The following is a 24,693-nucleotide window of genomic DNA, read 5'->3' as shown; positions in this document are numbered from 1 at the left end:
GAAATAAGCGAGAAAAATATAGGTCCGAAAAGTCGCTGAAGCGGGAATCGAACCCGCGTCTTTCACTTTTCCGGGCGACTGCTCTTACCAACTAAGCTATTCAGACCCTTTCGATCCTATATTTTTCATTTGCCTTTTTAGTAGATGTTAGTAAATACCGCCGTGATTAGCCCAAGGGTGAATAACTCAGAAATAAATATTTTTATCGGCTCTCAATATAAATAATATAAGTATGCTGTCTTCTAAGCTGGGCAATAGAGCCAAGGAAACGAAACGAAAAATTAATTAAACGGAACTGTATCTCAATTTGAGATCCCAAAGTTCCACATATAAATTAATTTCGAAACTTACATATGGAGAAATAAGCGAGAAAAATATAGGTCCGAAAAGTCGCTGAAGCGGGAATCGAACCCGCGTCTTTCACTTTCCGGGCGACTGCTCTTACCAACTAAGCTATTCAGACCCTTTCGATCCTATATTTTTCATTTGCCTTTTTAGTAGATGTTAGTAAATACCGCCGTGATTAGCCCAAGAATATTTTTATCGGCTCTCAATATAAATAATAAGTATGCTTCTTCTAAGATGGGCAATTTAGTTCGAATTTCGAAATTAATTATCTGTGGAACTTTGGATCTCAAATTGAGATACAGTTCCGTTTAATTAATTTTTCGTTTCGTTTCCTGGCTCTATTGCCCAGCTTAGAAGACAGCATACTTATATTATTTATATTGAGAGCCGATAAAAATATTTATTTCTGAGTTTATTCACGCCTTGGGCTAATCACGGCGGTATTTACTAACATCTACTAAAAGGCAAATGAAAAATATAGGATCGAAAGGGTCTGAATAGCTTAGTTGGTAAGAGCAGTCGCCCGGAAAGTGAAAGACGCGGGTTCGATTCCCGCTTCAGCGACTTTTCGGACCTATATTTTTCTCGCTTATTTCCTCCATATGTAAGTTTCGAAATTAATTTATATGTGGAACTTTGGGATCTCAAATTGAGATACAGTTCCGTTTAATTAATTTTTCGTTTCTTGGCTCTATTGCCCAGCTTAGAAGACAGCATACTTATATTATTTATATTGAGAGCCGATAAAAATATTTATTTCTGAGTTTATTCACGCCTTGGGCTAATCACGGCGGTATTTACTAACATCTACTAAAAAGGCAAATGAAAAATATAGGTTCGAAAGGGTCTGAATAGCTTAGTTGGTAAGAGCAGTCGCCCGGAAAGTGAAAGACGCGGGTTCGATTCCCGCTTCAGCGACTTTTCGGACCTATATTTTTCTCGCTTATTTCTCCATATGTAAGTTTCGAAATTAATTTATATGTGGAACTTTGGGATCTCAAATTGAGATACAGTTCCGTTTAATTAATTTTTCGTTTCGTTTCCTTGGCTCTATTGCCCAGCTTAGAAGACAGCATACTTATATTATTTATATTGAGAGCCGATAAAAATATTTATTTCTGAGTTTATTCACGCCTTGGGCTAATCACGGCGGTATTTACTAACATCTACTAAAAAGGCAAATGAATGAAAAATATAGGATCGAAAGGGTCTGAATAGCTTAGTTGGTAAGAGCAGTCGCCCGGAAAGTGAAAGACGCGGGTTCGATTCCCGCTTCAGCGACTTTTCGGACCTATATTTTTCTCGCTTATTTCTCCATATGTAAGTTTCGAAATTAATTTATATGTGGAACTTTGGGATCTCAAATTGAGATACAGTTCCGTTTAATTAATTTTTCGTTTCGTTTCCTTGGCTCTATTGCCCAGCTTAGAAGACAGCATACTTATATTATTTATATTGAGAGCCGATAAAAATATTTATTTCTGACTGAATATAAAATATGTACCAAAAGAAATGGTTTGTTGTGTACACACGATAAAGTTAAAAACAAAAGTAAAGTATTTGATAAGCAAAAAATTGGAAAATTTATCTGCTCTAAATGCAAGATGCAAAGTCAAAAATTAAAATTTAAAAATTATTATGCAAATTTAAAATTAATATAAAATAAAAAGAAATAATAAAACTTTTAGTTAAAAAAAATGGGCAGCGCCGGATAAATAATATTCTAATGATATTAAAAATTAAATTGTTACTTTTAAACTCCATGCAATGCAAAGGGGGGGGAGAAGAATGAAAGGGGTAGAGAGGACGAAGAAAGTGAAAAGATGCGAAAGCGGGTGAGTGAGAAGGCGAAAGAGGGTGGAAAGACGAAGAAACGGGTGAAAGAGGGACGAAAAGACACGGAAGAAAACGAAAGAGGGTGATGTTTGACATGAAAGAGGACGCAAAAAGGGTGAAAGACGGACGAAGAGGGTGAGAAGGGACGTACGAGGGTGAACGAGAATAAAAGGGAGAGGGACCGAAGGAGAGTGAAAGAGCGACCGAAAAGAGGGTGAAAGAGAAGGAATGAAAATAGGGTGAAAAAAAATGAAAGAGAGTGAGATAAGACAAAAGGGCGCGTGAAAGAGGACGAAGAGGCGTGGAAGAGGTCGAAAAAGGGTGATGAGGAGGACGACGAAAGAGGGGGAGATGAGAGGGAATGAAAAGAGGGTGAGAAGAATGAAAAGAGGGTGAGAAAGAAGGAAAGAGGGTGAGAGAGGGACGAAGGAGAGTGAAAGAGGACGAAAGAGGGGTGAAAGAGAATGGAACTAGGGTGTGTATTTTAAAAATGAAAGAGGTGAGAGAGACAAGGGAGTGAAAGAGACGAAGAGAGGGTGATGAAAAGATCTGTGAAATGAAGATGTTGAAAGAGTTTCGAAAAAACGTGTGAGAGAGGAGACAGAGGGGTGATTGAAAGAGGGCGAAATAGGGTGTGAGATGAAATGATTGAAGAGGACGGAAAGAGGGTGAGAGAGCGAAAGAGGGTTGAAAAGAGGTGGTGTCAGAGGACGACGCAAGAGGACACGAAAAGAGGGTGAAGAGGGCGAAAGAGGGTGAACGAGACGAAAGATAGTGAAAAGAAAAGAGGCGAAAGATGTCGAAAAAAGGACGAAAGAGTGTGAAAGAGGACGAAAGAGGGTGAAGAGAGGACGAAAGAGGTGACGTTGAAAGAGGACGAAGAGGGTGGAGGACGAAACGAAAGAGGGTGATGACAAGGAGGGCGAACGAAGAGGGTTGAAAGAGGACGAAAAAGAGATAAAGGGATGAAAGAGTGAGAGAGAATGAAAGAGGGTGAGAGAGGACGAAAGAGGGTGAAAGAGGCGACAGATGGTGAAAAAGGACGAAAGAGGACGAAAGAGGACGAAAGAGGGTGAAAGAGGCGAAAGATGGTGAAAGAGGACGAAAGAGAGGGTGAAAGAGGGTGACAAGGGTGAAAGAGGACAACAGAGGGTGAGAGAGAACAAAAAGACTGAAAAAATAGGACGAAAGAGGGTGAGTTAGGGCGAAAGAGGGGGTGGGAGTGGGGGTGGGGGTGGGGGCGGGATGTTGGAGGGAAAGGGGTGGGTGGAAGTTGAGGGAGGTGTGAGTGAAAGGTGAGAAGAGATTTATATATATATATAATCCTGATGACGTCAGCGGAACGCGGACAGAGGAAGAGAAGAAGAAGAAGAAGAAGAAGAAGAAGAAGAAGAAGACGACGTTTCTTAATTTTTCATGAAAAACGTTCACTTTTTGACCGCTTGTATCTCCGGAACGGCTTGACCGATTTTATTTTTTCTTGGCTCAAATTACTCGTGGCGATGCCGCCTTTCAGGTTATGTTACGTGCAATTCACAATTTTTTATATTTTAGTAGTTCTACACCTCCAAAAATGGCCTTTGATGGTGCAGGATAAGGAGACTTGTAGTGTCTTTAAGGTCTTTTAGGGTTTGAACATGGCCGGAGACACTACCGCGTCTCCTGATAAATTGACCTAAACTTTATCGATATAATGTTCAAATTAACATCAGTTTGACTTTTTCTGTTCTTGTCGGATACTTCAGAATCTTTTATTTTCACGTTTGAAAAGTTATATTAATTTTAAGTAATATTATCATTTTTTTTCTGGAAAATTTGGTGTTAATATGATGCAAATAGGCATTATATATTAAACAGTCCTATCATAACAAATAGCGCCATTAAATCTTGCTCGCATTAATTTCACAAAATTGATTTTATTTCATCTTTTAGAATACTATTAAAATGTTTAATATTTAATTGTTTAACAAAATGATATCTTATGTAGGTGTTAAATATACAATACTTAATATAATGTAAATATACGCATTATATCAACATACCATCAATACTAAAAATTTGGCGCTATAAAGTTTGTTTTGCACTGTTTTGTCAAATTCTCACTATTCTAGCATTTTAGCATATTATTCAATTATTATTAAATAATTTTAACAAAATCAATTTATTTTATGCCGATGTTAAATGCGAGTTTGAATACGTTGCGTTTACAATATTAAATTATCAAAAATTTAATGCTTAAAAAATCTTGTTATTTCACGAAAATTTGAAAAAGTATGACAAATAAACTTTAAATATATTTGTCTAGAAATTAGATGTTAATATAACGTAAGTAACGTATTAAAACAACGGTCCCGACCCGACAAGAAGAAAAATTTGGCCACGCTTACTCACGCTATTTCGTAAAATTGAAACTTTTGAGTATATTATTTTTAAATATTAATATTTAATATTTAACAAAATTCATATCTTATTTCTCTATATGTGCTACATTATGCATCCTTAATATGGTATAAATATATACGCATAGTATTGACCTTCCGTTTCCGGTGCGAGGGTGGTGTACACGTAGAGAGTGAGTGTGTAGGTTTGAGGGAGCTTTAGAGGATACTAGAGAACAGAGGAAGGAAGAAAAGGATAGTGTGAAGAGAGAAAGAGAGGAAGAGAAAATGGGAGAGTGAAGTGTGGCAAACAAAATAGATAGAAGGTGGAGGAAAGAGTTAGATAGAAAGATAGCTGACAGCAGATAGTTTGGGTAGGGAGTATAGAATATATATATAGAGAGAGAGATGTACGGTAGAAAGAAAGAGCAGGTGCTACGGAATAGCTAGTAGCTTTTAGAGAGAGATAAGCAATGGAGGGAGAACATAAAGAGAACTTAGAAGGAAGAAAGGAAAAGCCAAAGAGCAAGAGAATTATAAGTAAGAAAGAAGACAATAGTTTAGAAAAAGATGTTCAGCGGAAAGAAAGAAAGAAGCATGGAAAGTGACCCAACACAGCACATGATATCATTCGAATATTCTGTACACATACTGTCAATCTACGCAATATACATAAGATACTGAGATATCTTTATAATATCTCTTGTAATATATTATTTTTCGTATATTCTTAGAATATATTTAATATCTCTTACAGTATATTATTATTAGTATATTCGCGTATATTTTCAAGATATACTTTTGAATTACGCAGAATATTCGTTACAGGATGTCGTATGGAGCCATTTGAGTGCAGAGCGTTTTGGCGCGTAAACGTACACGCACGCGGTTTGTGATAGTGTTTTTTTTCTATGATAGTGGGTTACCGGTCTTTTTCCTGTGATATCTTGTCGCATGACGGTGTGAAAGTAAGTCTGTGTATATTTTTATATAATTTTTCGTAAATATAAATCCTTTTCATTTCTTTCAAAATTTATCTTATTTTGTGTAAAATATATTATATATTTCACTAAATATATTATTATATAATTCACTATAAAATATGTTTTACAACTGCAAGTTAACCTTAAAATTAATAATCGGACAGGCCCGATTGCAACAATACATTTTCTTTTGGAACAAAAATATGTATACCTATATCTTATTTATGTTTCTTTCTAAATAAAAAATACATATTTTGGTTTTAAGCAAGACTTAAGCCAAAATAATGTTGGTGCAATCGACCCTTAAACTTCAGATTTGTTTTATCGTTGTAACGGTTTACCTTTCCCGACGCCGCGGATCGGCTCGCCGGTTCCAGGACTCGGGAGGAAGGGGGAGATTCAGACTCGCTTATTCCTTATTAACAATGCTTTGTTTATTCAAAAGAAACAAGTAAACAAATATTTGTTGGCATAAGGCCTAAATAGAGAAACTTACTCGGTATAAACAAAAATGTTTGTTGGCATAAAGCCTTAAATGGAGAAACTTATTGACTACTCGGTATAAACAAAAATGTTTGTTGGCATAAAGCCTTAAATGGAGAAACTTATTGACTACTCGGTATAACAAAAATGTTTGTTGGCATAAAGCCTAAATGGAGAAACTTATTGACTACTCGGTATAAACAAAAATGCGGAGGCGTATAGCCTGTAGCGGTGTCCGGAAAAGATTTACAAATTACCCGGTATAACTTAGAGATACGGTGTACGGAGGCGTATAGCCTATAGCAGGAAGAAACCAGAAACCGGGAAACCCGGCGTAATGACGAGAAACCCGTCAACCCGGTGTATAGCAGGAAGAGACCGGAAACCGGGAAACCCGGCGTAACAACGAGAAACCCGTTGCCCGGCGTGTAGCAGGAAGAGACCGGAAACCGGGAAACCCGGCGTAACAACGAGAAACCCGTTGCCCGGCGTGTAGCAGAGCAGGAAGAGACCGGAAACCGGGAAACCTGGCGTAACAACGAGAAACCCGTTGCCCGACGTGTAGCAGGAAGAGACCGGAAACCGGGAAACCGGCGTAATGACGAGAAACCCGTCACCCGGTGTATAGCAGGAAGAGACCGGAAACCGGGAAACCCGGCGTAACAACGAGAAACCCGTTGCCCGATACTAAAGGTAGGAGGCCAGAAACCGAGAAACCCGGCGTAACAACGAGAAGCCCGTTGCCTGGCTAGGAGGTCCGGAACAGGACTGGTGCCGGCTCATCCGTCGAGCCGGCTTATATACCCTGCCGGCGGTTCCCCCACTCTACATCGAGGCTGTGGTGGGGGTAACGCCGGCGTCGTAGTGGGGCGCCTCTGGGGGTTGTAGTGGGGCGCCCCTGGGGTAGGGTGACCCGTGTATCGCTTATGTTTGTGCGTTTAGGGGCGCCTTAGGCGCCATAGCCTCAAGTGGCGGGCGGGTGATCGGCCCGCGAGGCGTCCGTTACATCGTGAACTTACATTTTACATTTTATATATTTTATTTTTAGTCTAATCTATTTTATTTCTCATTGCATTCCTGTTCCTTAATATACATGCATATTATTTTGGTACATTTATTCTAATATTAGCCTTTTTGTATATTGATGATGATGTACCAAAATATGTCTTTGATGCATTTATCAAAGTATAATACAATCAAACGATAGAGGAAGCTAATATATAATAAAGTAAAATGTGATAAAAGTAATAGAAATCATATATATTGTATATGTGTATATTCATATAATTCTTTTTCTTAGTTTTAATTTTGTTACAGCGTTGCAAGAAAATATTATCGCAGCTTTATATTCATATACACAACAGTAGTGTGTTCTTTACAGTAATGCGACAAAGAAATAGGTATTATATTTTATAATTTATAATTATAGTTTCTTTTTCTTATTTGTAATTTTTATTTTGTTACAGCATTGTCACAAAAAAAATATTGAATTGAGGACTAATATATTGGGGATCGCTTTATTTATCTGCATTATTTTAAAAAAGTCTGCATCATTCTAGAAAAGTTTGTTCTCTACGCATAGCTCGGGAACACACAGTAAGAAATAAGTATAATCATATTTCTTTCTTTTTTTTTTACTTTGATTTATTTTTCATGATTATTATATATTTGTATTTTGGCACGCCTTTGATCGTATTTCAATATCAACGTAGCACATATGTAGAATGTTCGATTTAGATATGAAATTATTTTCATTATTATATTATATTTATAAACCTTTGAAATCTCATTAAATCTAAACATTACCAAATTCCTTAATTGATTTAAATATGTAGAATATGTATATATAAAAATATACAAATATATAATTTTATGCCGATTTAGAAATATCTCTCTTATAAAGAGAGATTTAATGATTTAAAAAGTATAAATTAACAAAATATTTTATGTGTCTCCAGCATTCTACATTTGTATTGCACATATTAAGTCATTTTACACATACTTCAATTGAAAAAACATATGTATATATTAATTGGTTAAAATCATATTGATATATTGAGTAAGTAAATAGTTAATCATTTGATTAAGTATACAGGATATTTGATTTTACATTATGCAGCCGATTATCTTGAAAATAAAAGATTTTCAGGAAAAATATTTCGAACAAAACTTTTGTAACTTCGAAGAAGACATAAGATGGTGTCATTGGTTTGTCTTGGATAATGATTTGAAGGTCATCTTCAATTTTTTAATAGAACATTTTTTCATATTCTTGTAGCCCATCTCGAAAACACTATGTAACGGCTTAATGCAAATTCATCATTTTTTTAAAGACAACTACATGTTTTTTTTACATCAATTAGTCTCCTTATTCTATGCATTAAAGTATTAAGGTAAGATTTTCGAAAACTGAATGGTTTATACAATATTTTGTAATTTATGTAAAAAAGTTAGAATTAGAAGCCTTATAACTCGAAAAGTTAATGAAAAGTATTTTATTTTAGTATTTTGGAAAGCTCTCGAGATAGGCTACAAGAATATGCAAAGAAAAATAGTGTTCCATTTGGGATATTAAATGTGATCTTCATGTAACCTTCAAACAACTATGCAAGGTCAAATAACACCATCTTATGTTTCCCTTAAAGTTATAAAATTTTTGTATAAAACATTTTTCCCAAAAATATTTATTTTTAAGTTAATCGATTATATAATTTAAAATTTAACACCCTGTATATTATTTACATATACTTTTATCTTTGTAATAATCTTTGTAATAACGCAATATCAATAATGTGATATATATAATAATGAAACATAATATTGAATAATCAAATAATATTATTAAAAATTAAATAAGATAAAGTAATTAATTTAAACAACAAAATGAAATGATAATTAAGCTAATAATCTATTTAACAATTAACATTTAGAATCTATTTTAACAGAAATGAATCGCAAACGGCCGAGAAAAGATATTTTTTATATATCAAAACGACCTCTCAATAGAGTAGCTACAGAAGAATTAGAACTTATAAGTGATAATTTGCTAAGTACGACTGCAATATCGTTATCTTCATCACATAGTGATGATTATATGTGCTCAAAATATTTGGAAAATAAGTCCACATTTAAATCAGATACAATAAATAAATGTAATAAGATAATTCCATCTCAAAATGATACTAATAGTTGGAACAAGAATAATATATCTGGAAATGACATAGACAATTAAACAAATATGAATCAAAATCATCACAAGCTTCTGGAAGTACTTCTACTACAGCTTGTGTGACCTTTGTAAATACAAATACAACAGACAGCAATAATATAAATATAATAGACATTTTTAACAATGATTTTGCTGCCTGGGCCGTAGAGCATCAGATATCACATACTGCTTTTAATGCATTACTTAAAAGATTAAGACAACATTCTTGTTTTTCGAAATTATAAACTGATGCACGATCACTTCTAAAAACGCCAAGAAAACAAGAGATACGTATAGTAAACCCAGGAATATATTACCATTTTGGGTTACTTAATTCTGTATTTAATATATTGACATCCACGAAAAATGATATTAATTGTGTAAAAGTTATTATAAATATTGATGGGTTACCACTAGCGAAATCATCAACACAACAATTTTGGCCCTTATTAGGTTCGGTTGTTCCATAAGATAATGTTTTTATAATTGGAATTTATTATGGAGATGAAAAATTAGCCGATGTCAACGATTTTTTTAAAGATTTTGTTAATGAGGCTAAAGAAATGTGTGAAGATGGAATTTACTTTAATGGTCGTAACGTACAATGTAGAATTGAAGCTTTAGTATGTGACACACCAGCAAAAGCATTCGTTCTCTGCGTGAAAGGACATGCGGGATATTCCAGTTGTACCAAGTGCACAACCGAAGGAGATTATATAAAAGGGCGATTATGTTTTCCAGAGACAAATGCACCACTTAGATCTTTATACAAAAAATTGATGATAGTTATCACAAGCCTAATATTACATGCAGCTTATTAGAAGTACCTCATTTCAAGCCTGTCACAAATGTCCCGTTGGATTACATGCACTTGGTATGTTTAGGAATTATGCGTAAATTAATGTACCTATGGCTTCATGGAGAATTACATTATTGACTACCACTTAAAGCCGTTGAAGATATCTGTACGTTTGGTAACACAATTAAAACCATCAATACCAATAGAATTCGCAAGAAAACCACAAAAGCTAGATTATTTAATATTATGGAAAGCTACGGAATACAGATTAATATTATTATATACAGGTCCAGCAGCATTCAAATCAATATTAAAGAAAAAGATATATTAATTTTCTAACATTACACGTGATTATCAGAATCTTGTCTTCAAAAGATTTACATAAATATTTAAACTATGCGCAAGATTTGATTTTCTTTTTCATAAAAACATTTGAAGAATTATATGGCGTTCAGAACATATCACATAATGTTTATAATCTCGTGCATCTCGTAGACAATGTTAAAAAATTTCACTTGATAATTTTAGTGCTTTCAAATTTGAAAACCATATGCAAATATTAAAGAAATTAATTAGAAAATCAGAAAAACCTTTAGAAGTCATACGGAGATGTATTGAAAAAGAAATCAACTCACATACAATATTATCATCAAATAAGAACGTAAATATTTGAGAATCGCCAGAGAGAATTTAAAAAAGGTAAAAATCTTCTCTCGACCGTACTAGCAAATATTATTTATTCAATCACAACGTTTCGACCCTTCTTTGAGTCCTTATCAAGTGATCTAGATATACATAGACCGAGATTAGTACATTAAAAAAAATAAAATTACTTCACTAACAATATTACAAAATGATAAAAAGAAAAAGAAGCGAGACTTACTTGTAAAATTAAAAATAAAATTATAATTCTAAGATGTCAAGAACGAACATAGTGTCGGTTTGACAACACGTCAAGACTCTTAGAGACTAAACGACCTTTATTATTGTGTCGTAGATATTACTTAGATTGTCAGTATCCTTTTGTAAATTAATAGCGTTATTATTTCCCTTAATAAAGAACATTTCAGCGATTTCTCTTTTTCTTACGTGTTTTTCACTATGCAAGATAACAAGTGAAGTCCAGTCAAAATCGTGATCGAATTCAATTTTATGTTTGCTGATAACAAATAAATTACTCGAATGCATTTTGATGTTGCTGAAATGTTCCTTTACACGTGTACACAGATGTCTTTTTGTTTGTCCGATGTATGACACGTTGCAATCCCTACAATTAATTTTGTAAACTACTTCAGTTTTTTTATCTGTAGGCAGTCTATCCTTGCCGAGTGTGATCAAATGATTCGGCTTTTTAGGAACATTATGAACAACATTAAATCCGATATTTTTAAAAATTCGATTGACATCGCCTAAGCTATTAACATAAGGTAGTGAAATGAAAGGAGAATTATCAACAATATTTCGCTCGATTCATTCATGTTTTCTATGTTTTAAAAAATTAATCCTTTTTTTAACCCAACGATCGATTACATGTTTAGGAAAGCAGTTATTAAACAAAATTTGTTTCACGATATTAATATTCTCGTCGTGAAACTGGTCATTAGATAAAAGAATCACGTGATCTACAAGATTAAAGATTGTGTTCATTTTATATTTAAAAGGGTGGTTGGAAAAGAAATTTATATATCTGTTCGAACACGTTTCTTTCCTGTACCAATTTGTTACAAGCTTTCCACTTGACCGAGAGATCGTTGTATTCAAAAAATTAAGACATTTTTGGAAAAGGAAGACTTATTCACAGTTCCTTGTTTATCTACAATGCTTGGAATTTATTGTGTACATTTACAATCAGAATTGAAATCATGGCCATTAAAAGATGTAATTAGAAAATATATAAAGTTACCATATCAAGATGACAAATATGCAGTTTTACCACTCCTCCATGGTTTTATATAATACATTATTAGAATGGCACAAGAAAAATTTTATGCCGTTGTTGAATTTGAGGATGGGCTTCAAATTGTTCCAAATAATTGGTTGAATTCGAATTTAAACAAGGCTGTTTGGCCAAATTTCACTAACAACAAGCGTTACTATAAGGCTGTGAAATTTATGGAAAACCCAGAACCTACATGGATAGAACATCCAATTCGGAAAATCTATGCAAAAGACAGTAAGCAATCATCATATTCTTTTTTTTAATATATATGCAATGATTTTAAAATATATGTATATAATTTCTTGCATACAACATGTGGAGAGAAAGAGAAATAGAGAGAGAGAGAGAGAGAGAAAGAGAGAGAGAGAGAGAGAGTTGCCATCATTCAGAACGCGGTTTTATTGATAGCAATGTATGTAATTAGCATATAGTTCACGTTAACATTTATATTATAAAATTTCAAAACTATAAAATACTCTTATTTATTGATAAAAAGCGCGTTTTGAATATGAATATGCACTATAAATATTAAAATATATATAAATATATATAGAGTGTCTCAGAATAACCCTAGCAATGCTTAAAGGCGGATTCTCTAACCAATTTGGAGATGATTTCCTAGCAAAAATGTTGAGAAATCAAGAATTTTCGAGTTATAAGCAATTGAAAAAAACGGATTTTTCACAAACTTTGTGGAGTTAAAAGGTTAACATAATTATATTCTTCAGTCAATTCCAGATGAAGTTTACTTTAATAAAATTTTAATTTAAGGTTGTTACAAAGAAACATAATGACAAAAATTGGAACTTTGCAAAAAATGATGACCTTGATCCGTCTTGAAGCATTGATACAATTATACTAAGACACCCTGTATAATATTAATAGATATTTTTAAATAATACAATGAAGCAATTATTAACAAAATGTATATTATTTTTTTCAGCAAACTATGAATTAGCAAGAAGAAAATTAAAAGATGCTGAAGAACTATCAGATATCAATTCTGGTACTCAAAGAGGAAGTATTAAAAAAAAAAACAAGAAAATATAGAGCTGCTAAGCAATTTGATGAAACTTCTATATTAAATAGTGATGATGAATGCGACGAAAATTCATTTATTTTGCAGCTTCCAAAAATGCCTGTTAGGCCTGTACATACCTCTGAAAAAATGAAAAAGGCAAAATTGTCACAGAAAAGTGAAAGCATAAAAAATTATATTAATAGTCAGAAGAATAATATTAAGAAAAAGAATAATATTGAAAAAATTTTAATAATTAATAGTGTGTAGGCGAGTGATGGGGTTTTTTCTTTTCTTTTTAGAAAGGATAATCTTCTGGATCGGGAGATTGTATTGTATAGTCAGGATAGATCAAGTCTGAATATTTATTCCAACATTAAGCATGTATATGTACACTATTATTGCGAAACTTATACGTCTTCAAGTCGTGCCGTGAACGATTTCAATCCTTCCGAGCTGGGAGTTCCAATTTCGCCGTCCGTTCCGAGTTAAAAAGAGAAGAAGTCTTTTCGGATGTTTAAGAGAAGATCTGACTCAAGATGTTCAAGCTGGAGAAAACCTCTGACGATTCCCAAAAGTCGGCATATATATATACCCGGCGTTAAAACCTTTCCCACCCGAAATATCGGACCAATCAGTGTTACCTTCGTTTATCGAGCAGAGATGTGTTTTCGGTTTCTCTGATAGACAAAGGATCGTTCAGAACGCTTTCGAAAATAAATAATACCTGATACGAGGTCGACAAACAAAACACGGAGATCCGATAATCTCTTTGTCAAACAAAGTTTCTCTACCTCTCTTATGAGAGTTTATAAAAAATGCCCACAAGTGCATAATTCTAATAATAATAAAATATTAGTTTAAAGCTGCAAATTTTAATTATGTAAAACAATAAAGAAAACTAACTTTTTTGTTTAGAATTAACAATGAAACATAAAAACTCATAATCAACATTGGACAGATATGATTGCAACTACAATGTAAAAGGTATATATATGTTTACAAAGTAAAGAAGCAAGAAATATAAATTATGCATTTTATTATATTTTTCTTCTTTTTTTATACTATTATATAACTGTAATTTAATATGATATAAATGGAATTTTAAATATATAAAAACCTAGCATATAATGTACATAATAATAAATGCATAATTTAAATAAATCAAATTATTTTATATTATATGGCACACACACATTTGTAGATATAATATAAAGAATTAAATGACTAAATTAAATACATAATATTTTTGGTTACAATATTAAAATTACATTTAAATATAGCAATAAAATAATTTTTTTAGATATACCTAAACCTAGTACATCTAAAAAGATACATGCAAATGATAAAGATGATGTAGATAATGACGTAAATGATGAAGATTATGTAGATGATGAAGATGATGTTAATGATGAGCCCGATATACTCTCGGAACAATTATCTGGAACGAATCTAAATGAGGATAATGATGAGATAAAAGGAGAAGAGAAGAAGTCATTCAAATGAGGAACAATACCAACTCAACTTTGTCAAAATCAACTTTGAATTATTATCAAGGTACTAAAACTATAATCTTCAGTTATGTATGTGCACTCGACAAATTATGAAAGATATGGAAAAACATTTGAAACAGTTGTAAGATTTCAAAGGAAATAATATAATACCGTATCATCTTATATATATATATGTGTGTGTATACAATATATATATATATATATATATATATATATATAATACACATACATATACATATATACATATATATATGCTGAGTGCGTGCGCAACTGTATACAAAACCTATTTTCCTAGATATTTATAAATTGTTTTAAATATTGTATTTTACAGCATCTCAAAAAGAATTCCAAAGATTTGTAATAAGAAAATTAATAAACTTAGAATTAAAAATAAATTCTATTGAAAGGAATCAAAAACTTCTTTTAGAGAAGTTTTCAATTGCTAATTTCATGGAAGAAAAGACTGTGGATATTTTTCAAGATTTACCGTTTAAAAATCGAGATGATCTTCAGGCAGTGGAGATAAAATTAAATAATGACTCACTTTATCGAAATCAGATGGTAAGTCTAATTTTTTATTATTTCAATTTTATAAAATGTCTTTCAAAAAAAGAAAGAACAGCTTAGTAGAAAAAATAAATATATTGTACGATTAATTAAAAAAAAATAGATGAAATAAAACAATTAGTATATAAGGTTAAAAAATTTAAGTGCACAGAGCACCGGTGTTTCTTGGATATACCAAAACTAAACGCGATTTGCGATCTCGATTCGAGATTCTAACGAACGAACGAAACCTAACGAGTTTCGTTTGTCCATTAGAATCTCAAATTGAGATCGCGAATTGCGTTTAGTCTTTGTATATCTAAGAAACACCGGTGCCTTGTGTGCACATAAAATTAAGTTTCGTAAAAATCTTCAATTTCAACGAAATTCACGCACTACCAACCGCGTATAGTCTCTGTATTGCTGCTTCGTTTTTTACATATTTTAACAAATAATTACTTAGAATAAATTTTATATTAATGTACAAAGTAATTTTATATAGAATACTTTAAAAAATATTTTACAAATATATTCCACATTAATACATTGTTATACAAATATAATCTTTTGTAAAATTTTTATAACGCAACTTTTCATAATTTTATCAAACAATTGACTCATGTGACAAGTCAAGATGTAAAAACTTCTTCTTTACGGATAATGAAGAAATTGTTTTCTAATGAATTAGCAGTGCAATACAGTTGGTATGGAGCAAAAAAAAAAAAGAAATTTTTTCGCAGTTAAATATCTGCAAAATAATCATGTGTAAGTAATAAAAACTCATCTTTAAAAAAAGGTAAAAAAAGGCGACCAGTTAAGGGCACACCATTAACAAAAATTATCCATTGCAAACCCATGTACAATAGAATTGTATGAAAAATTATCGATTATAAACCAATGTACAATCGTAACAAAAGTAATGAAATAAAAAAAAAATTGCGCCAAGTGAAAGTAGAAACTTGTACCAGTGGAAAATTAAAGTTGCAGACATATATAGAGTCGTATAATGAATCAATAAAAATTTAAATTTGCAAATGTAAAATTGTAACATAAAAAAACTTATCTTTTAAAAAAAAAGATAAACAAGATGCCAAGTCCATGCACCATGTGAAAAAGTGTTAAACAAAAAAGTATTTTTAAGTAAAAAAATCTATCAATTGACAAAAATTTATGTTCTAAAATTAATATCTCTACAAAAAGTAATGTCCAATTATTGCGCGAATAAATAAACATTTTTATAAAAAATTAAAATTTAAAAACTTATGCAAATTTAAAATTAATATAAAATAAAAAGAAGTAAAAAAATTTTAGTTAAAAAAACTGGGCGCGCTGCTAAATAATATACTAATGATATTAAAATTAAATTGTTACTTTTAAACTCATTGCAGCGCGCCCAGTTTTTTTAACTAAAATTTTTTTATTTCTTTTTATTTTATATTAATTTTAAATTTGCATAAGTTTTTAAATTTTATAAATTTAACGTATAAGACGGGCAACAAGAGCCAAATCGCGGATGACAATGCGTTATCCTAACGAAACTAAATAATTTTTCGTTAGAATTAAATACCGGTGCACAAGGCACCAAATTTTAACTTGGACACTCTCGGGTTCGATTCCCGATTCAGCGATTTTCGGATCTATATTTTTCTCTTGCATTCATTTATTTATTTTCCGTAGGGGGGTTAAAGGGATATTGAAATTAAATCTCAAAATATGAGATTATTTCATATTTAAAATCTTGGCCGTGTCCAAGTTAAAATTTGGTGCCTTGTGCACCGGTATTTAATTCTAACGAAAAATTATTTAGTTTTGTTAGGATAACGCATTGTCATCCGCGATTTGGCTCTTGTTGCCCGTCTTATACGTTAAATTTATATTTATATTACAGAGCCTTGTTAAAACTCTTATATTTGATACACGCTGGCTTAAAAAATGCGTTTGTTTACCAACATTAATATATATAACAGAGAAAAGTATTGAATCGAAAGGATCTGAATAGCTCAGCTGGAAGAGCAGTCGCCCGGCAAGCGAAAGGTCTCGGGTTCGATTCCCGATTCAGCGATTTTCGGATCTATATTTTTCTCTTGCATTCATTTATTTATTTTCCGTAGGGGGGTTAAAGGGATATTGAAATTAAATCTCAAAATATGAGATTATTTCATATTTAAAATCTTGGCCGTGTCCAAGTTAAAATTTGGTGCCTTGTGCACCGGTATTTAATTCTAACGAAAAATTATTTAGTTTCGTTAGGATAACGCATTGTCATCCGCGATTTGGCTCTTGTTGCCCGTCTTATACGTTAAATTTATATTTATATTACAGAGCCTTGTTAAAACTCTTATTTTTAAATTTTAATTTTTTATAAAAATGTTTATTTATTCGCGCAATAATTGGACATTACTTTTTGTAGAGATATTAATTTTAGAACATAAATTTTTGTCAATTGATAGATTTTTTTACTTAAAAATACTTTTTTGTTTAACACTTTTTCACATGGCGCATGGACTTGGCATCTTGTTTAACTTTTTTTTTAAAAGATAAGTTTTTTTATGGTACAATTTTACATTTGCAAATTTAAATTTTTATTGATTCATTATACGACTCTATATATGTCTGCAACTTTAATTTTCCACTGGTACAAGTTTCTACTTTCACTTGGCGCAATTTTTTTTTTATTTCATTACTTTTGTTACGATTGTACATTGGTTTATAATCGATAATTTTTCATACAATTCTATTGTACATGGGTTTGCAATGGATAATTTTTGTTAATGGTGTGCCCTTAACTGGTCGCCTTTTTTTACCTTTTTTTAAAGGTGAGTTTTTAGAGATTATATCATTCATTTTTGTATATGATAAGCATCTTTAAAATAAATAAGCAAATTCAATTTTTCTGGCATTTTCTTATTTTAGGTACATATATATCCAATAATTAATATACTCAATTAAATATTATTCATCACACAATTTGTATCAAAATAATATATTTTTAAAAATTTATTTTAAATTTATTTAATCATTTTTATCATTGTGATTGTAGTGGCAAGGATTTTATTGCTCAGTGTCATTGCAAGCATCTGGCCTGTATATACCATAATATATTGTGTAATACATTGGCTAAGTATGACTATATGGATTTTGATAGATTCCCATGGAATATTGGAATTTTGTCGGACTTGCAGTCATCCACCACATATGCAGCCTACAATTAAAGAACGCATTTATTCCATATTATTTGCTTCCGTTATTGGCATAGTGCACATTTTTATATATCTCAATGCTGTAGATAGCAAAACATTTTGAAAACATCTATCTTTCTATGTTATCTGCTTTTTTGAAAATATTGCAGCAAATTTATTATGGCAATATGCTTGTCCTCCTGCAGTTAAAGAGGCTTAGTACTTTAATATAATCTTTATTATTTGTATCATTTCCTTTTTCTTGGGAATTACAGCAATGCTTTTGTACTATATTGTCTTGCATCCCTCAAAAAGACAACATACTTCAAACGCACCAGTTCAAGCAATGTAACTTTGATATTTATTTACTTTAAAAAATGAGAGATAAATTATACAATATGCAATTAACCTTATCTTATGACTTTTATAAATCTTATGATAAAATCTAACTCTCTCTTAATCTTTATTATGAAAAGAATCTCGGTATTATATGAAATAATTTCATTGTATAGTTTAACTTTCAAAAATTTTGCAAAATAAAATAACTCACATTGTATTTCTACCATATATATAAAAAAAAGATAGGTAAATATAAATAAATAAATATATATTTATGATATACAATAAATAAATATATATTTATATATATATATATATATATATATATATATATATATATATAAAATGTTGGATTTTTATTATATATATATAATTTCAAAAAATCTTTTTTATATGCTATTGAATTTTAATACATACAATTTTGATTATATGTATTTTAATTGATTATATTTATAAGTATTTTTATATTATCTTAAAAAGACTGCATAGAATTATTTGTGCGACACTCTTATATGTATGTATAATTAATAGGGACCAACTACACATTTTTTTTCCACTGAATAAAAACAATCTCAATATTAAAATTAAATTATAAAAAAGATACTGTGATATTTTATTGATGAGAAATGTACATTTATAATTGTATTAAATACAAAAATAAACATGCCATGAATTACTATATATACATATTTTCATAATTATCAAACTTAAAAATATAATATTGTTACCAAAGAAGAAAGCACTATTTAAAAACTCTAAAAGTTCATAATTTGTTAAATTAGTAATTAAATACTGCATTTTGTATAATTTTTAAGCTTTATTCTTTTATTTTTCTTTATTTAATTGAATAGATATTAACATCCACAATGTAGCATACAGATTAAATTAACAACCAAAGAAATAAATCTTAACTTTGAAATATATTTTTGTTTCTTTTAAATATCAATCAACTGGATTTTGTACTACTATTAATATGAATTCTTTATCTGGTGCCATCATAATTGTATGTTTTTTGCTACGTATGCGCAAGAAAGTTAAATCATTTGTTGGATTCAAGTCACGTACGACAGAACGAGCTTTATCTGACAATTGACTTATCAAACCTGCGTATTGAACTGTTGTCGTATTATCTAATGTTGACTTTATAGGAATACCTAAAACAGATATAATTTTATAAATTTTTGTTTACAACTACAAGTAAATCATGTCAATGATCTCATGTAATACCTTCTGCATTCACCACTATTGTTCCAACTACCCTTTTATGAGACTGAATTTGTTTCATAGTTTCTTCAACCTCTTATAAATTATTTCATCGAAATTTATTAATAAAATTTTTATTTTAAATATTCCAATAACGGAAGCAAATCATATGGAATAAATGCGTTCTTTAATTGTAGGCTGCATATGTGGTGGATGACTGTAAGTCCGACAAAATTCCAATATTCCATGGGAATCTATCAAAATCTATATTGTCATACTTAGCCAATGTATTACGCAATATATTATGGTATATACAGGCCAGATGCTTGCAATGACACTGAGCAATAAGATCCTTGCCACTACAATCACAATGATAAAAATGATTAAATAAATTTTAAAAAATATATTATTTTGATACAAAGTGTGTGATGAATAATATTTAATTTTGTATATTAATTATTGGATATATATGTACCTGCAATAAGAAAATGCCAGAAAAATTGTAAAATAGTTCCTATAGCACTGATATTAGATTTATCTTGTTAAGCTAATCGAATGCTGCGATGATAACTAGCCATTGCCCAACCCATGCTCACAAGTGAGCTGATAATGCTACCTGCTTGATGTACAACTGAAAAAAATATAGAAGCTAATTAAGAAAATTATTAAAAATATATGCATACTCATACATAGGCATTTATATAATTGAAATATTATTGAAATAATAGCAAAATATCTGATTTTGTATCACAGACTGTAAACTTGCACATAAATTATTATGACAATAAATTTGCAAATAATAACATTAAAATTGAATGTAAATATTGAAATTGAAAATTGAAAATATCCAACCCCGCACGCTGTCAATGTAGCGGAGGGCAACTATCGCCGTCTGTTGTAAAACGTGCGAGATGGACATTTCCAATACATGCATCTATTCATGTGTTGTGTACGTGTGATATATGTGTGCGCATGTGTTGTATACGTGTGAATACGTGTAGCACGATACTACTACGTTTGCGTGGTCGATGATGATAATAATAATGATGATGACGGGGACGTTTCTTAAAAGAAATTTTTCATATTTCGACTTTGCAATTATATATCTCTGCTTACAAATCACGTAGAGCAGAAATAAAGACACTTTTATTATATAATTCAAACTCAATCTATCGATTAAGTCTAGTATAAACTCGATTGCTTCAGCCGTTATTGAGAATTCGAAATATTATAAAGACTCAAATGTCCGACTCGCGTTAAGATACACGGTGTCTCGGCTACGCCCTTAACTGGTCGCGAGACACTACCGTGTCTCTTGATAAATAATAGAAAGTATTTATGAATATAAATTTATATTACTTGTATTTTTTGTATTACTGTTAAATTAATTAAAATTATTTTATAAGTTGAATAAAGATAATATTATTCACATACGAATATCATTTTAATAATATTTAATATTATTTATTTTATTTAATGAAGCAAAAGAAATATATAAAAGTTGAACATTTTTAAAGATTTTTTATAAAGTTTTATATTTTAATTATTCTAAATTAAATCTAAAATATATTTCTCTTCAATGTTATTAATAAAAAATTATTTTTTAAAATGTTTTTTTAGGTGTAATAAGAAAAGTACACAAGAATGCTACAGACGAACAAATGTCTAATCCCATAAAAATATGGCTAGCACACGCGAAAGAACGCCTACAAAAGCAAACACCGATAAATATTTAATGTTTGTCTTTATCAGGAGACGCGGTAGTGTCTCCGGCCATGTTCAAACCCTAAAAGACCTTAAAAGACACTACAAGTCTCCTTATCCTGCACCATCAAAGTCCATTTTTTGGGGGTGTAGAACTACTAAAATATAAAAAATTTTGAATTGCACGTAACATAACCTGAAAGGCGGCATCGCCACGAGTAATTTGAGCCAAGAAAAAAATAAAATCGGTCAAGCCGTTCCGGAGATACAAGCGGTCAAAAAGTGACGTTTTTCATGAAAAATTAAGAAACGTCGTCTTCTTCTTCTTCTTCTCTGTCCGCGTATAAATTTCTTCTCACCTTTCACTCACACCTCCCTCAACTTCCACCCACTCCTTTCCCTCCCACATCCGCCCCCACCTCCACTCCCACCCCACCCCAACCCACTCCCACCCCTCTTTCGCCTTTTTCACCCTCTTTCGTCCTCTCTCACCCTCTTTCACCCTCTTTCGCCCTCTCTCACCCCTCTTTCGTCCTCTTTCACTCTCTTTCATTCTCTCTCATCCTCTTTCACCCTCTTTCATTCCCTCTCACCCCCTTCGTCCTCTTTAACCCTTTTTCGTCCTCTTTCGTCCTCTTTCACCCTCTTTCATTCCCGCTCACCCTCTTTCGTCCTCTTTCACCCTCTTTCGTCCTCTTTCACCCTCTTTCATTCTCTCTCACACCCTCTTTCGTCCTCTCCTCACCCTCTTTCATTCTCTCTCACCCTCTTTCACCCTGTTTCGTCTTCTTTCACCCTCTTTCATTCCCTCTCACCCTCTTTCGTCCTCTTTCACTCTCTTTCGTCCTCTCTCACCCTATTTCATTCTTTCTCACCCTCTTTCGTCCTCTTTCACCATCTTTCACTCTCTTTCGTCTTCTCTCACCCTCTTTCATTCTTTCTCACCCTCTTTCGCCCTCTCTCATCCTCTTTCGACCTCTTTCACACTCTTTCGTCCTCTCTCACCCTCTTTCGTCCTCTTTCACCCTCTCTCACCTCTTTCACTCTCGTACGTCCTTTCTCACCCTTTTTCGTTCTCTTTCACCCTCTTTCGCCTATCTCGTCTTCTCTTACCCTTATTCGTCCTCTCTCACCCTATCTCCAAAAAATCATAAAAATAAAAAGGTCAAGCCATGTTCAAAAGAAGGTCGTCAAAAATTTAAACCTAGTCTGTACAATGAAAAATAATTACTCGTAATTCCAGAGTTCCAATTTGTTAATATCGAATAATGTATTTGTTTCAAGTAATGGCAGTAGAGTCAAATACATACCTACGTATATGCAGTTTTTGCTGTTAATTGTACTTAAACGAAAAAAATAATTAAATGATTTAAATATAGCACATTTTAAATCAAGAAACTTATATAATCGAACTCTGTTTAGGCAAAGGTAGAACATTTCATTTGCCTCTGCCTTTACAAGAAACATTGGATAAGGTATGTCCTCCGGAAGATCCTATAAATTTGAATCACGAGTTGCACATTCTCGTTCGAGGTATACCCAAGAAATCTAAAGTGGTTTGGGAAAATTTGGTAGATATTAATAAAATGTATAAGGCTTTACAATGGTTGAAAGAAAATAATCCTCATTATTCAAAAATTCGTCTTCCAGCGTCATCTAATGATCAATTAAAGAATAAGTTGCAGGAAACAGAATATCGGATTGTCGATGAGGAAAGCGACAATGACGAAATAAATGAGGTGGTTGAGGAATTACCAGCATTGAATTTGTACAATGTACAGCAAAACAAAAATAATAATGATCAAACCGTTTTAAAACGTACGGCTTTTCTCACACAAATCACTGAACATTCGGATATTAACGATCAGTATACAATATACCCAATACACGCGAAAAGAATCGATAACGAATCTGCATTGAAGTTTTATCAAATGGTGAAAATTGAAGATTTTCCAATGGATAATCGTTATAAATATCTGGATGTCATGTGTTTCCCTGATTTATATCCTGATGGTGTCAATGGACAACGAGAAGATAGAAACTTTGCATTGCCGGAATATTTATTTATTAGAACACGATTGATGTCGAAACATAGTAGATTCAGGTTGAATCTGCAGTATCTGTTCTTCCTTCTCAATGATGCTAACTACCGACAGTTGAAAAGTGGTATCTATTATACGATGATGGTTACTAACCCACGAGAGAGATACACTGCTGGTAGATACTTGAACGAATTGAAAGGTTACCAATTAGAATCGAATTTAATGAGTATTTTCGCAAAATTGAGAAATACGGATCAATTTTGGCGACAACCGTCCAATAATGTAAAATGCATGACTTTGCATTACGGTCCAGCGACGTGGTTTTTGACTTTGAGTCCTAGTGAATGGAAATGGTCCGATTTGGGTGAATAGTTACGAGATATGAATCCCGATAAAGAGAAGTTAAGCGAACTAATCGCATACGATCTTGTAAGTACTTCTAGATTCATGTGTATAAAATTCAAAGCCATGATTGATTTTATTTGTTTGTCCGATAATCCAATAGGAAAGGTTATTCATTACTTCTGGTGACTGGAATATCAACGTAGAAGTATCCAGCACATGCATTGTATAATTTGGATAAAAGATGCTCCAGTATTAGGAAAATCGCCGGATGAAGAAGTTGCTACGTTTATTCAAAAATACGTAACGTGTGAAATTCCAGATGAAAATGTTTTGCCAATGTTGTACGATGCGGTAATAAGTGATCAGAATCATAAACATAACTCGTATTGCATGCGTACGAAAAAAACGGAAACTAATATATACAGAAAGTGTCGGTTCGATTTTCCTCGGCCAGTTACTGAGAATTTCGTTTTAAGAGACGTTATCACTTCGATAGTCGGTAGAAAAAATTTACGCAGTAAGAGCAGATTGTACGATCTTCCTCGCAAGGAGTCGAAAAGGTTTATAAATGATTATAATCCGTCTATCAAATTAGCCTGGGAGGGAAATATGGACATACAATTTATTAGAGAAAAATCAGAGTTTTTAAACTCATATTTAACAAAATACACGACAAAGTCGGAAAAAATGCAATACAGACTTTGAAGTGATAGATTCGAATAAGTCCTTGGCATCGAAACTGTGGAATTTTGCAATGCGTTCATTAAATAACAGAGAATGCGGTGCTTTAGAAGCTGCGGATACACTATTAGGGAATCCCTTGTACGGT

At 31.9% G+C, this 24,693-nt stretch overlaps 1 protein-coding gene and 2 pseudogenes across 1 annotated transcript; 2 read left to right on the top strand and 1 right to left on the bottom strand.

The window, feature by feature from the left end:
• Positions 1–8,975: 8,975 nt before the first annotated feature.
• On the top strand, positions 8,976–10,366 carry LOC146720147 (uncharacterized; annotated as a pseudogene).
• A 1,637-nt stretch (positions 10,367–12,003) lies between these two features.
• On the top strand, positions 12,004–21,509 carry LOC114928968 (uncharacterized; annotated as a pseudogene).
• Positions 18,919–20,652, bottom strand: LOC146720146 (dynein light chain roadblock-type 2-like). Its single transcript, XM_085489013.1, has 4 exons — positions 20,626–20,652; positions 20,249–20,404; positions 19,798–20,132; positions 18,919–19,724 (listed from the first exon to the last, which is right to left on the bottom strand). The coding sequence occupies exons 3-4, from the start codon at positions 19,853–19,855 to the stop codon at positions 19,513–19,515; spliced, it is 270 nt and encodes an 89-aa protein (XP_085345139.1). The 5' UTR covers positions 19,856–20,132; positions 20,249–20,404; positions 20,626–20,652; the 3' UTR covers positions 18,919–19,512.
• Positions 21,510–24,693: the final 3,184 nt, after the last annotated feature.

The sequence above is a fragment of the Nylanderia fulva genome, unplaced genomic scaffold (assembly GCF_048542155.1).
Source record: "Nylanderia fulva isolate GAGA-0341 unplaced genomic scaffold, ASM4854215v1 Scaffold762, whole genome shotgun sequence".
Lineage (NCBI taxonomy): Eukaryota > Metazoa > Arthropoda > Insecta > Hymenoptera > Formicidae > Nylanderia > Nylanderia fulva.
Note: the sequence above shows the minus strand (reverse complement) of the source record. Positions and strands in the feature narration are given on the sequence as shown.

Coding starts and splice junctions, on each gene's coding strand:
- LOC146720146 (XM_085489013.1), bottom strand. CDS start 19,855: ATGAAACAAATTCAGTCTCATAAAAGGGTAGTTGGAACAATAGTGGTG. Junction 19,725..19,797: donor AATAGTGGTGAATGCAGAAG/GTATTACATGAG, acceptor TATCTGTTTTAG/GTATTCCTATAAAGTCAACA.